At 55.7% G+C, this 14,340-nt stretch overlaps 1 protein-coding gene across 3 annotated transcripts in view; it reads left to right on the forward strand.

The window, feature by feature from the left end:
• Positions 1 to 12,813, forward strand: part of GNG7 (G protein subunit gamma 7) — a 138,052-nt gene extending 125,239 nt beyond the window's left edge. For all 3 annotated transcript variants that reach the window (XM_065918099.1, XM_065918098.1, XM_065918100.1), the window contains 2 exons: positions 5,939 to 6,057; positions 9,500 to 12,813. In XM_065918099.1, the coding sequence (XP_065774171.1) occupies positions 5,977 to 6,057; positions 9,500 to 9,625 (207 nt within the window). In that variant the 5' untranslated portion in view covers positions 5,939 to 5,976 and the 3' untranslated portion in view covers positions 9,626 to 12,813. The remainder of the gene's footprint in view (positions 1 to 5,938; positions 6,058 to 9,499) is intronic.
• Positions 12,814 to 14,340: the final 1,527 nt, after the last annotated feature.

Below are 14,340 nucleotides of genomic sequence, written 5' to 3' on the forward strand. Positions count from 1 at the left end.
ACAGGCTCTAGGGAGTACAGACTTCAGTAGTTGTGGCTCATGGGCTTAGTTGCCGCAGGGCATGTGAGATCTTAGTTCCCCGACCAGGGATCGAACTTACATCCCCTGCGTTGAAAGGTGCAGTGTTAACCACTAGACCGCCTGGGAAGTCCTATTCTCAGCTCTTAGAACATCCGCCCTCTTCTCCAGTTGAGGAAGCCCAGCCCCAGACCAGGGCAGAGCCAGGCTGTGAGTCCAGGGTCTCCCATTTCCAGACTTTATCTTTAGGAATGGGGAGACAGCCTCAACCCCTGGACTGAGACCAGAGGCTCTGTGGACTTAGCAGGAGAGTTTCACAACCGAGGATCACCTACCAGTAAAAGGCCAGTAACCATGTCCAAAGATGGCAGGAAAGTGGCTGGATGTGACCGGTGTCATGGACTCCGAGCCCAGCTGGAAGTCTCACTCAGTCTCACCTCTGCTTCTGAGCTCAAGGGGAGGGCCCTGCAGGCATTCAGGCTGGCGGAGGAAATAGGCCATCTACATCCCTCCATCTCTGACTCTGCTACTGATTCCATCCACTCCTAGTTTTAACTTGATTCACTTCAAACTCTGCCCCTCTCTCCCCCCCATCCTTTGTGACAACCTGCCCTGCCTGGCCCCTGGGTAGGTGAGGGGAGTGGCCACCAAGCTGCCAGCAAACTGCGCAAGGAGCAAGATTTCTCAACAGCTTCCAGCAAACCTGCCGGTCCACGTTGGTTGGGCACAGGAGGTCTAGGTCACTTTGTCTCTCATCCCGTCTCCCCGGCAGCTGTGTTTGTAGGGCCGGCCTGCCATGGCTGCCGACCTCAAGGGTCCCTGACCCCCAGCATAGGAACTTGGGGACCTGGAGGTTGGCCAGGCCCTGTGCTTGAGAGGGGGGGTCGCTCTGAGCACTGAGCAGAGCTAACTGTGCCTTAGAGCCGCACAGCTTGGGAATCTGGGGCAGAATTCAGGTCTGCTCTTTCTGCAAGACCTCTGCCTCCCACCCTGCCCCCACCCTCACCGGGAAGGCTGCACTCGCTCCCGCTTCAGAGGTGTTGTTGGTTGAGTTCAAGGGAGCCACTGACCCTGTGTGACTTCTCCCAGCCAGGTTGTTGGATACTAAGAAATTTTGTTTCATATTTTGCTGTTGTTGCCAGGCCAAACCACTTGTGGGATCTTAGTTCCCCGATGAAGGATTGAACCCACCCACTCCACAGTGAAGCATGGAGTCCCAAGTACTGGAATGCCAGGAAATTCCCAGATGCTAAGAAATTTAAAACCTGTTTGGAAACAAACTTCTGTTCTGCTCAGTACCACTTCACTTCAAGCTGAACCATCTCAGTTCCCAAAAAACTGTATTTTCCTAAAAGAATCTCTTTTAGCTGCAGAGAGTCTTCTGATAAGAGAGTTCCACTAAAGCTTTAAATCCTGCTCCCAGAGGACATTGGGTGGTGTCTGGGGACATCTGTGGTTCATCACAACTCAGGGGGATGGGGGGCTCCTGGCATCAAGGGTGTAGGGGCCAGGGAGGCTGCTCCACACCCCACAGCTCCCAGGACAGATCCCCACAGAGAGTGATCTGGCCTTAGTGTGAGCAGGGCCTGAGGTGACCCTGTTCAAGCTAGGTGTCCCCCCATCCAGCCATCCTGCAGCCCACTGTGGAGAATCATTGTCCTCCCCCGGTTATGGCTGATCCTCATGTGCACTGGGGCCTGCACCCAGGTTGGGGTCTGCAGTGCTCAGGGTGGGTCCTCTGTCTGTCATCAGCCCAGCTCACAAAGCATCCTGGGCGCTCCGGCCCGCACAGCCTTTGCCTCTCTGCCACACGCCCTCAACGCTTCTGTGGGAGCCCGCCTGACCCCAGTGACTTCCCGGCCCTTTACTGGGAGGCCAGCCAGGGCCCAGTGGCGTCTGTTAAGCTTCTATTTTTAGGCAAACCTCACCCCCAAGTCATGCCCCTGGCCTCGCCAGGCCTGAACTGGCCTCTCCCCAGGCGGGAACCTGACTACGGCTTGCAGCTCCAACCGCCTCCTCACTCCCTCCTGGAGGGCCCGCTCCCACCTTCTCCCCCCGCAGCTTCCCGAGGCCCTGCCTGGCGTCCAGGGACTTCCAAGACTCCGCTGGGCCCAGGCAGGCCTGGCCAGGTCAGGTGCCTGGGGCGTCATGTGTGGTGAGGAATGTTCCTGGGCTGACTCAGCGCCTGTGCCTGCCCGAGGGAGTTGACCTAACCCCAGGGACATGCGGTGAGGCTGGGCTGGGCCTGCCTCTGCCAGGACCAGGCTTCAGTCTGCTGTGTATGTAGCCGTGCCATGGCCGTGTCTGGTCTCAGCCACTCATGCCCACACATGGATACACGCTGATGCACATGCATGCACACACAAACTCATAGACACATAGGCATGCATGCACAGACACAGATGCACTCGCGCACACATGTGTGCACACATACCTGCACACAGCACACAAAGCCCAAGGAAGCCCCCTGGGGCCATCCCCAGGTGTCCGGGGTTATAACCTAGCCCGGAGGGCATCTCAAGGGTGTCATGTCCAGGAGAGGAAGCCAGCAGCGCTGAGGGGCTTAGTGCCCACGAGGGAGGCCATGGTTGGGGTGGCCCCACAGGGTGTTCGGGGCTCCCAGGGTCCTGGTGGACATTCCAAGTGTGGGTGCTGAGCAGGACTCCCCAGCCTTCCAAGGAAAACACGCCATGGGGCCACCCCGTTTGTTCTCTGTCAGCGTCTATATTTAGCACTGAGTAATTTCGGTATTTTTAAGTTGAACCAAGGGTGGTTTTCCCTGAGCTGGATGTTTTGTGGCCGCTTTGAAGCACTGTGCTGAATCAGAGCACTCCGGGAGCCCACACGTGGGCCCCGCGCGCCCGGAGCAGACACATTCAAGCCTTTTCTGGCCCAGAGAGGGGCCGGGATGTCTGGCAGAGAGGCAGGCGGGCAAGCAGCAGCACAGAAGGGATTTTTTTTTTTTTAATGGAAACTTGGATTGAGATCACTGTAGATTCACACACAGTTATATCAGATCACTGACAGAAAGGCCCTGTATCACCTGTTGACACAGATTCTTGCGGTTTGACTTGTGTGCATGTACTAAGATCTTTGCCAGTTCATCCCCCCACCCTGGCAGACCTGTGACACGCCCCCCCCCCCCCCCCACACACACACAGTCAGGATACTTGGCTCTTGAGTGAGGACCCCTGGTGTGCACCTGTCTACCCAGACCCCTCCCCAGGCCGCCGCCCCCCGGAAACCAGGAATCCCTCCTTATCTCTACTACCTTGACATCTCAGAGATGTTCTGTATGCAGAACCACACAGCATGTGACTCTGGGGGCTGCCCTTTTCACTTTGAGCGATTTCTTGGAGGGCCATCCAGGACGTACACTTCCACAGTGCATTCCTTTTGTTGTTGTTGTTTTTAATATTTATTTGGCTGTGCCAGGTCTTAATTGTGACACGCTGAGTCTCCAGTCTTCATTGCAGCACAGGGGATCTTTAGTTGAGGCATGTGGACTCTAGTTCCCTGACCAGGGATCGAACACAGGCCCCCTGCATTGGGACTGCAGTCTTAGCCCCTGGCCCACCAGGGGCCCAGAAGGGAAGTCCCTGGTCTATTCCTTTTTATTGCCCAGTGGGAAATTTTTTGAAAACCTGGAATCTGCCTTTCCTTTTCGGCAACTGCCCCTGTCTACTGACTGGAAAACAGAGGCGCCGTGTATCATGACAGAAGCACATACTGCCGCTGAATGACCTGGCTCAATGCCAGCCTGGCCAGGCGGCTCCCTGGGACCCATGAATTTGGGCTCCTGAACCTGGGCTTTGCATACTCCATATCGAACTAATACCATGCAGACCCACTGGGAGCTTCCTCAACCCAGACAATGCGCTCACTGGGGTTAGGTCATTCTCTGCTATGATCTCAATGCCAGAAGCCCCTCCCCTGTCATGACAACCACAGACATCCCCAGACCTCACCCAGTGTTCCTGGGGACAGGATCTCCCTGGGTGAGAGCCCCGGGTTAGGGATCCAATGGACCCCACAGGACACTGGGTTTCTTGACCATGTGACCCCTGAGGTCCTCAGATGCTGCTCACACCTAAATACACACCTTGGGGATTCCCAGGCAGAGTCCAGTGGCTAGGACTCCACACTTTCACTGCCGTGGGCCCAGATTCAAGCTGTGGCCCAGGAACTAATATCCTATGAGGGTACAGAGGAGCCAAATAAATAAATACATGTCTGAGTGGGAAGAGGGGTGGTGACTCACAGACGCTGGAGTCACCCTGGTTCACACCATCTGATCATCGAGGGTTTATCCTACTGTCTAGTGTGAGTTGGGATCAGATTCCATTTCACAGCCTTGGAGCTGTCAAAATTTGGGGCTGGGTCATCCACTGTGGGGGGCCGCCCTGGGCACTGTCAGGGCTGAGCAACATCCCAGGTTCTGACAACCACAGATGTCTCCAGACATCACCCAGTATCCCCAGGGGGCAGGATGATCTCAATTGAGAACCTCTATCCTAGGGCTCACTAAACGTGGATTGGATGAAATTGGTAGGATTTTTAACCACCTTAAGGAAAAGAAAAAAACTTTGCATGACTATATATGTTTGCTTAGTTGCTCAGTTGTGTCTGACTCTTTGCAACCCCATGGACTGTAGCCTGGCAGGCTCCTCTGTCCATGGGGATTCTCCAGGCAAGAATACTGAAGTAGGTTGCTGTGCCCTCCTCCAGGAGATGTTCCCAACCCAGGGATCGAACCCAGGGCTCCCACATTGCTGGTGGATTCTTTACCGTCTGAGCCACCAGGGAAGCCCTCCATACCATATGGTCCCATCTAAAGAGCACTCTCATAACTAATTGAACATGGATGTAAGTCAAGTGAAAATGGGTTTTTTGAAAAATATTTATTTGGCTACACTAGGTTTTAGCTGCAGCACAGGGGATCTTCGATCTTGCTGTGGCATGCAGGATCTTTTTTATTTAGTTGCAGCATGAGGACTCTCAGCTGTGGCATGTGGGATCTAGTTCCCTGACCAGGGACCTAACCCAGGCCCCCTGCATTGGGAGCTAGGAGTCCTAACCACTGGACCACCAGGGAAGTCCCAAGACATTTTATATTTAATTATATTTCAATTCACTGGACAAATGACCAAATGAAGGCAGGAAACTGGCCCAGGCCCTCCAGAGGAAGAATAGGGTACCCAGGACCCATGGGTATAGGCTGCTCATGTAATCTGCCTGCATCCAGGGCCAGGGGTCGAGCCCTGGGCAACTCTGCCTCCAGCAGACATTGGGCCATGTCTGGGGACATTACTGGTTGTCACACTGGAGGTGCTCTTGGCATCCAGAGGGCTGATCTACACCCCACAAGGCCTAGGACAGCCCCCTAGAGAGAATGACCGGCCTCAGTGCCAGCCATGTTGGGGGAGGAGCAGGTGCAGGAATCAGAGAAAGCCCCCCCATTCTGAGTCAGCCAGGAGTGGGGCTGTGAGCTCTCCTGGGGCCCTTGGGTGGTCACGTCCTGGGAGCACTCACTCCCGACCAACCATGGAGGGGACTGGGAAAAGGTGCTCTTGGCCAGACCTCTCACCAGGGCTGGGTTCAATCCCTGGGTTGGGAAGGTCACCCGGAGGAGAGCATGGCAACCCACTCCAGTATTCTTGCCTGGAGAATCCCCAGGGACAGAGGAGCCTGGCGGGCTACAGCCTATGGGGTTGCAAAGAGTCAGACACGACATGGCTGAAGGACATGCATGCACCCACCATGACCCAGGGGACAGAGGCATCATGACTGCAGGGTGGCCAGGCTAGGGGCCCCAGCCTGGGGCCCAGCCTGGGGAACGGGGACACACCCCTCCTCGCCATCCCCTACCTGCATTCCCGAACTTTACGAGTCAGCTCATGTCCATCTGTTCCCCACCCAGCTCTCTGGACGACGGGGGCCCAGAGCTGATGGCAGACAATGTCAGCCACTAACAACATAGCCCAGGCTCGGAAGCTGGTGGAGCAGCTCCGCATTGAAGCTGGGATCGAGCGCATTAAGGTGAGTAGGGGAGGGCCGCTGGAAACACCCACAGCAAAGGGTGGGCGCGGAGGCTAACAGGACAGAGGGTTTTGCACTTGGCTGTGCCTCTTGCTGTGTGACCTTGGGCCACTCGACTTGCCTCTCTGAGCCTCCATTGTCTCAGCAGAAAGACACACCTCCTATTAAGCTAGGTTGTGGGTTGTTGTGAGGGTAGATGTGCCAGTGTGCTTCATAAACACGGTGAGACCAGAGGCAGGCCTCAAGGTCTGTTGTGAGCCCACTTCAGCCCTTGGGGTCCATCCCTGGATGGCCCCAGAGAAGGCCGGATGGGGTCCCTCCAAGAGGGTGAGCGTGAGGCAGGTGCTTTCTCTTCTGGCCCCTCATTCTCAGAGCTCTGTGCCACTTCCTTGTGATAGATGCAAAGAGAAGTCAGAGACCCAGCCCTGGGCAAGGGAGGACACGGGGCCTTTCGATGTTTACTTTTGCCATTTCTGCATGAATTGCATTTTTGGAAATAAGCATGTTTGATTTTTATGCTAAGAAAAAGGACAATCAGTTCCTCCTCACAAATGCTTAACCCATCAGGGACCAGGAACATGCAAAACAAGATACTGCATAATTGGGCAGTCAGCTTGGCAGGCTTTTAATTATTTGTATAAAGTTAACCATTTTTAAAGTGCACAATTCAATGGCATTTGGTGAACTGAAAATGTTGTGCAACCATCATGACTAATTGCAGAACATTCCATCACCCCCAAAAGAAACCTTGTCCCCATTAGCAGTCACCCCCATCCCCTCCCCAGCCCAGACAAGGCTGACAACCAGGAACCCACTCTCTGTGTCCATGGGTCTGCCTGCTCTACACGTTTCCCATCAGTGGAATCACACCCCATGTGTTCTTCTGTGTCTGCTTCTCTCACTGAACATTGTGTTCTCAGGGTCTGTCCACGTGGTAGTGAGTGTCAGGACTTCTCTCCTTTTCATGGCTGAGTGATGCTCCCGTGTGTGGAGGGACACATGTATTTATATAGCTGCATCTTAAGTCTACAAGTGGACATCAGGATGACATCCAGGGCTTTCAAAGATTAAGGACCAATGGGCCAATCATGGCCTCTTACACAAGAAAGGTGTGTGCCACTTTTCAAAATCATCTTCTCACCAAACCTGTGTCCACTTTGACAAGGATACCGAGCCGCCTCCAAGCAGCTGACTCCTGCCACAGACCCCAGCTTGCAGGTGGCCAGGCGAGGGCCAGGGAGTCTCTGTCTGGAAGACACTGGTGGTTTACGCTCCCTCATTAGCCAGGCTCCAACTGCCCACTGCATTAGTCAGAGATATACGACGATACATTACAGAGAGAGAGGGAGCATGAGAGGCAGTTTAAAGCACTGGGTCACGCAATCATGGAACTGGCAGTTCTGAAGTCTGCAGGGCTGGACGATGGGCTGGAGACCCAGAGAAGAGCTGCTGCTCTTCCCAAGAGCTCGAGTCCCAAGGCCATCAAGCAGTCTTTTTTCTGAATGTCTTCAACTGATCAGATGTGGCCTACCCACATTAGGGCATGTCATCTGCTTTATTCAAAGTCCATCAATTTAAATGTTAATCTCATCTAAATTTAAACGTTAATCTCATCCCTGGTAGCTCAGCTGGTAAAGAATCCACCTGCAATGCAGGAGACCCCAGTTCGATTCCTGGGTTGGGAAGATCCCCTGGAGAAGGAAATGGCATCCCAGCCCCTCCAGTATTCTTGCCTGGGAAATCCTATGGACAGAGGAGCCTGATGGGCTACAGTCCATGGGGTCTCAAAGAGTTGGACACGACTGAGCGACCAAACAACAGCAATAAGAGACATCTAGGTTGGCCTTTGACCAGACAGCCAGGTACCCATGGCCTCACCAAGTGAACACATGAAATCAGCCATCACCCACGTGTTTGTTCAGGGTTTGCCTCCCCCAGCACCGTCATCTTCTGTCATTGCTCAGTGCAAACACTCGCCCCGTGGCCCTGTGGTGGGAGGGGGAGGATCTTTGAGAGCCTTGCACCTCCAGCCCAGCCAGGTGGAAGGAGGTCGCTGCAACCCCCGGGTGGGGTTGGGAGCCCCCCCCCACAAGGCGTCTGAATGTTCCAGGACTCGGAGCACTCAAAGCATTCCTCAAGGCTGAAGACAGAGCAGCCTGGTTGAAGTGGTTTCCTCCGCCAGTCCCAGCCCTGGCAGAGATCGCTGACTCACCCACCCGTTTGATGTTGGGAGGGCTCCCCGGCAGCCTTTGAACGTGGGGAGGAGCAGAGTCGAGCATGACCCATCTCCCTCCCAGTCGCTCCTGAGGTTTTGTGGTCCCAAGACGGCGACCAGGGACCGCAGGGCCAGCCTGAGGGAGAGGCAGGGAGCCGAGGCTGAAGGCACATGGCATCCTGTCTCCAGGGATCCAGGCGGAGCAACAGAATCCGTGCCGGGGGCCCACGCAGAGGCTCCTCTGCAGACTTTCCAGAGAACCCCTGCCCGCCGCTTCTCCAGGTGGGGAGGGGACGGCCAAAGAGTCAAGGGCTGGGGCCGCAGAGATGTGCCGCACCCAAGACTCAATACGGGGCTGGAGCGGGCAGCCTGGACAGTGCAGCCTGCCCCCACCCCTGCCCTCCCTGCACTGGACACCAGACACTGCTCTGCCCAGGTCAGCTTCCCCAGCGCCGGTTAGGCAGTCCCTTCCTCTTCTCCCTCTTCTTCTGGGGACCCTGATGCAGAGGGTCCTAAGTGTCAGCTTCCTCACCATGATCACAGCAACCCCATTGGTCAGACAGCATAGGAATCAACCACTGAAGGGCCTGTCCCCCATGCTGGTCCACCTGCCAGCCAGGCTCTCCCCCATCAGGTCCTTTCTTGGACGGACATGGAGACTTAGACCCAACCCTTCCCTGACCTTCCCTTCAGACTCCACACAAGCTCTGCTGGAGGGGGCTCAGTCCTGCGGCTGCTTCTTTAATCTTAAAGTTCCAGTAGAACACACATAAAATTGACCACTAATGATATTTTGTGTGTTGACAGTGCTGTGTAACCATCAGCGCCACCTAATTCCAGAGCATTCCATCACCCCCAAAAAGAAGCCCCCCTCTCCATTAACAGTCACTGTCCCCACTAGCACCCCAGCCCCTGACAACCAGGAACCCACTCTCTGTGTCTGTGGATCGGCCTGTTCTGCACGTTTCCCATCAGTGGAGTCACACCCTGTGTGTCCTTCTGTGTCTGCTTCTCTCACTGAGCATCGTGTCCTCAGGGTCCGTCCACGTGGTACCAAGTGTCGGGGCTTCTCTCCTTTCTGTGGCTGAGTGGTGCTCCCCTGTGTGTGGGACACGGTGTGTGTCTTCAGGTGACAGGCACTAGGGTTGTCTCCGTCTTTTGGCTTCTGGGGACACGGAGCCTCGGCCCTTTCTCATCTTGCCTCTCTCCTCCTGTGCCCACACCCAGGTCTCCAAAGCCTCCTCCGAACTCATGAGCTACTGCGAGCAGCACGCCCGGAACGACCCCCTGCTGGTGGGAGTCCCCGCCTCCGAGAACCCCTTTAAGGACAAGAAGCCTTGTATTATCCTATAGCTTGGTTGTCTCGCTCGCTCAACTCCTCCACCCCGCTCCCCTTCCCCCGGCCAGGGCGTCAAATCAAGGAAAACTCTTAATTCTGAAAGAAATTCAAACAGTCACCACTGCCCAGATGGAGTAAAATTTAGTGTCTGGGTTCAAATGGATTACCAGACCCAGTATCACAGCCCCGTCAGGGGTCGGGCTTCACCACCACTTCCGACGGGGAATAGCTGACATGCCCCAACGATGTGGTGACAATTTCTGAAAACTGAACTGCCATTTGAATCATGGTTGGGGCGGAACTGGGCTGGAGGGGGGAAGGGAAGGAGGTGGGTGAATCCGCCGCTGGCGTGGGCGGCCCAGGCAGGTGGCAAGTCTCACACCCTTGGCCATTTGGGAAGACTTCTGCCAAGTGGATGATGCGCTGCTTTTCTGGGGAGGTGGGAGGCTGTTTAGTGGAGTAACATTGGGTGGGAGTTGGGGGGAGGGACATTATGCACCCTTTTGCGGAAATTTTTCTCCTTTTCATTTAAAACCTTGTAATTCCATACCACTAAGATCAGGCGTCATCGGCTGAATCTGAGGCGAAGCTGGGTCATGTAACAATGCATATGTGGATTGTAGGGGCCCGGAGGGCAGCTCTGCCCGTCAAACACTGTCCCCCAGGGCCACCCCGCTGCGTGGCTTTCCTCTGACCAGCGTCACTCTCCAGCCACGCTGTGGCTCCCGCTCACCCCAGAAAGGGACTTTCAGCTTGTGGCCCGGGCCACTGAGATGTCCAGCTGTGTTTTCTTTAGTTTTAAGCAGGAGACTTTGGTGTGGGCAGCTAAGAGGCCACAGCCCTGTTTAGCTTCTCCATGTTTTGTTTTGTTCTGCTTTCTGCATCTCCATGGCCATTTTTCCAACAGAAATGCCACCTGGGGAGACCTGCCCGGGGCGCCTGGTGCTTCTGGGTTTGAAATGGTGTGAGATTGACTGAAAGTCGCTGCAGAAGCCACGGAGATGGGAGCCTCTGCCCAGACATGGAGAGGCGCTCGCCGCGCTCCACTCCCCCTCACACCCGACCACCCGGAGTGTTTGTAAGGTGTCCTGGCATGGCCAGTGATGGACGGGGCGGGGGCTTTTTACAATGGCTGTTTCCTATGCTGTGATATGGACAGTTCAAGGAGCAGGAGGCTGGAGGACTGGCCGAATGCACACCTGCCCTCCTCACCTGCCAGGGCCACCTGCAGTCACCAGGACCCCACAGCCTGAGCTCCAGAGGCTGCCCGCTCCTACGGCCAGGGGTGTCAGGCTCCCAGGCTGAGCGCGAGGGTCCTGGGCAGCCAGCCCAAGGCACGTGGGCTGGCAGGACCCAGAGCCTCTGCTCCTCTGTTGCCCCTGGGCTCAGACCTCGCCTGGCTGCACAGGCTAGTGGGATGCCCAGCACCCCATGAGTGCAGACCCAGGGCCGCGCTCCCCTCCCCCAGCACCCAGCTCTCTCCGGCTGGTCCGGGAGCACCTGGGGCCTCAGGGAGCCTGGCTTCCCCGCACCTGCAATTGGACTGGGAAAAGCCTCCGAGCCCCTGACCCCTACACTGTAGCCCTGGGTGGGGAGGCCCCACCTGCCCACTCTTGGCAGAACAGCAGGATGGAACAAAGCCTATTCCAGAAACCCTGGGCACACCCCAGGGGTGGGGGTGGGGGCAGCCAGGGCACAGTGGGGCTCAGCCTGAGGGGCAGAGGGGCAGCAAGGGCAGCCCACAAGCCATCTGCTGACCCGTCACCCTTCGCTCTGGGACAGAAGCCTTAATCCCTTGAGCCAGAGCTCGGTCTGCACACGCCCAGCCTTCTTCCCGAGCCCCCACTGACCCAGGCTCCCACCGCCGGGCCCCAAAGAGGACAAGTGGTCCTGACCTCATTGGGAGAAGCCGGCCCCTGCCCTGCCAGTTGTGCCAAGCCCAGCACCACCATGTGTCCCCGCCGAGTGACCCTGGAGAAGCCAGCAGAAAGCAAAGCTCAGGACCCCTGGCAGAGGGGTGGGGGGAAACCTGAGTTCAGCAGCCCCATTGCTGGCTCCAGGCTCAGCCAGCTGATGGCCACCCACCCCCTCAAACCCTGAGGCAAAATCAGATCTGGGCTAGAGTTCCCACCCTGCCCCGTAGTTGAGACCCCAGGGATTCAGTGGTCTGGGTAAACTGAGACCCAGAGAGCATGGGGACCACTGTGCCCCCGCCCCATGGCCACACCCACCCAGCTGCCTCCCAGGTACCCACCCACAGCCTCAGAGCCTAGGGAGGTGGCAAGGCAGTAGGAACCCTGCTGTGGGCTTCCTTCCAGCAGAGGAAAAAACGCTTTTTTCCTTTTTTATTTTTCCTCTTCAACATCACAGTCCCTAGGGTAGGCCTGGAGCATCTGGGTACACAGGACACTGTTCTGCTTGTGCTTTTCTGGCATGCCTGTCGGCAGGAAAACACAGTTTTCAGGGTGTCTTGAAGACTGTAAGTGCCCCATAAGGCCAGTGCCTCTCAGCCACATCCCAAGGGAATTAGGGACACATGCACCCACAAAAGGCAGTGCTGGGCAATGGCTGAATTTCCCCTCTGCGGCCTGCAGTGCTTCCCTGGGCCTGGCCCAGCCCCCATTCCGTGCCCCTGTCCCATCCTCCCCAAAGGCGACCCCCAGGCCCAGAACGAAGTGACTCAGTTGTGACCTCCACCCCATGGGAATGCAGAAGGTGCTTTTTCTCCCTCTGATGTCCTGGTCACCCTGTCTGGCACTCACTGGGCCTCCAGGCAGCTCATGCAGCTCCAGCCTCCAGGCTGGCAGGAAACAGTCATTAGACCTCTGCCCCGAGCCTGGGTCATCAGGGGCAGTTTCGGGGCCATGGGGAGGCCACCACAGGTCGCTTGTCCTTCAAGAGCCTGCGGCTGGGTCCCCTGAAAAGAAGCCATACTTCGATACCCTGCCCACTCCCCCCCCACCCGCCCCCATCCCTGTCCCCGGAGACCATTGCCATATGTTGTAAAGACTGGTCACCAAGTTCTCAGAAGCAATCTGTGGTTCTAGCAGGTTCTACCCCATCTGTACGTGGATGTCCAGTGGTTTTTATTTCTGATTTAAAAAAAAAATTCCAGGTGTGCCACACCCACTTTCCTGCAGTGTTTTAATATCGTGTGGAATTGTTACTACCGAGTGTATTAATCCACAATAAAAAGGCTCACTGCTCCTTTCCTCCCGCCTCCAGCCCTTCCTTGGCTCCCTGGCTACTGCTCGTGGGGACCGGGAGGGGTGTGTGGGCTCGGCTTCCACAGTGGTGACAGTGGTGATGGCTGCCCTGCCACCCCAACTCCCCCCACACCAAGAGGCAGACAAGTCACCTTCAGTTTCTGGTTAGAGAATGTACTGTGCGGTTTAGTCACTAAATCGTGTCCGACTCTTTTGTGACCCCATGGGCTGTAACCCACCAGGCTCCTCTGTCCATGGAATTTCACTGGAGTGGGTAGACAGTCCCTTCTCCAGGGGATCTTCCCAACTCAGGAATCGAACCTGTACCTCCTGCATTGGCAGGTGGATTGCTTACCACTGAGCCACCAGGGAAGCCAGTTAGAGAATTCAGAGGGAAGCTATCTGAGATTCTGGCACGTGTGAGCCGTGGGTCCCAAGGTTTGAGGGTCGTGGGAAAGCACCATGCTCCTCTGAGAACTTGGAGCCTGGGAAAATCTTAATCTCACCCCTTCCTGCTCTCCATCACCCAGACTCCCAGAAGAAGAGGGGGGGCTCTTGGTCCCACCTCACAGCACATCACAAAGAGTTAAATCTTGTTTTTTCCCCTAAAGATGCTTACCTAAATTTACTTTACTTATTTTTTGGCTGCACGACATGCAGGACCTTAGTTCCCTGACCAGGGATGGAACCAGTGTCCCCTGCAGTGGAAGTGCAGAGCCTTTGCTTAAGATTTTCTTTTTTTTTTTTACTGTGGTGGGTCTCTGTTGCTGCATGTGGGCTTTCCCTAGTTGTGGCAAGTGGGGGCTGCTCATCGTTGCAGTGTGTGGGCTTCTCACTGCAGTGGCTACTCTTATTGCAGAGCACAGGCTCTAGACGTGCCGGCTTCAGTAGTCGCAGCATGTGGGCTCACTAGTTTCAGCTCGTGGGCTCTGGAGCACAGGCTCAGCAGTTGTACCACACGGGCTTAGCTGTTCTTCGGCATGTAGGATCTTCCCAGACCAAGGATCGAACTGGTGTCCCTTACACCGCAAGTTGGATGCTTAACCAGGGAAGCCCCAAAGTTCAGAGTCTTAACCTCTGGACCACCAGGGCTCATCTTTAACTCGGATGTTCAGGGATAGAACCATCACATCGTCATGGCAGTCTCCATGGCCAAAACCGTAACACAAGGTTCATTCAAACACATCATACTTATTTGTTCTTTTGATTTATCAACACAAAACGCTGAGCAGTGCAGAATGGGACATGAACATGGAGGCGAGAGCACAGAATTAAGGTGCCAGACCCTATATCCACCTCTGTAACTAGCCTGAGAGCCTCTTGAGACCCTGATGCTCTAGCCAAAAGAAACTGGACATGAGAGGCATCAACTGACAGGACTGAAAGACCAGATCTGGGACTTCCCTGCTGGTCCAATGGTTAAGGCTCTGAGCTCCCAGTTCAGGGGGCCCGGGCTCCATCCCTGGTCAGGGAACTAGATCCCAAATGCCGCAACTAAGAGTTCACAAGCTGCAGCTAAAAGA

The sequence above is a fragment of the Muntiacus reevesi genome, chromosome 1 (genome assembly GCF_963930625.1).
Source record: "Muntiacus reevesi chromosome 1, mMunRee1.1, whole genome shotgun sequence".
In the NCBI taxonomy this organism is placed as follows: Eukaryota; Metazoa; Chordata; class Mammalia; order Artiodactyla; family Cervidae; genus Muntiacus; species Muntiacus reevesi.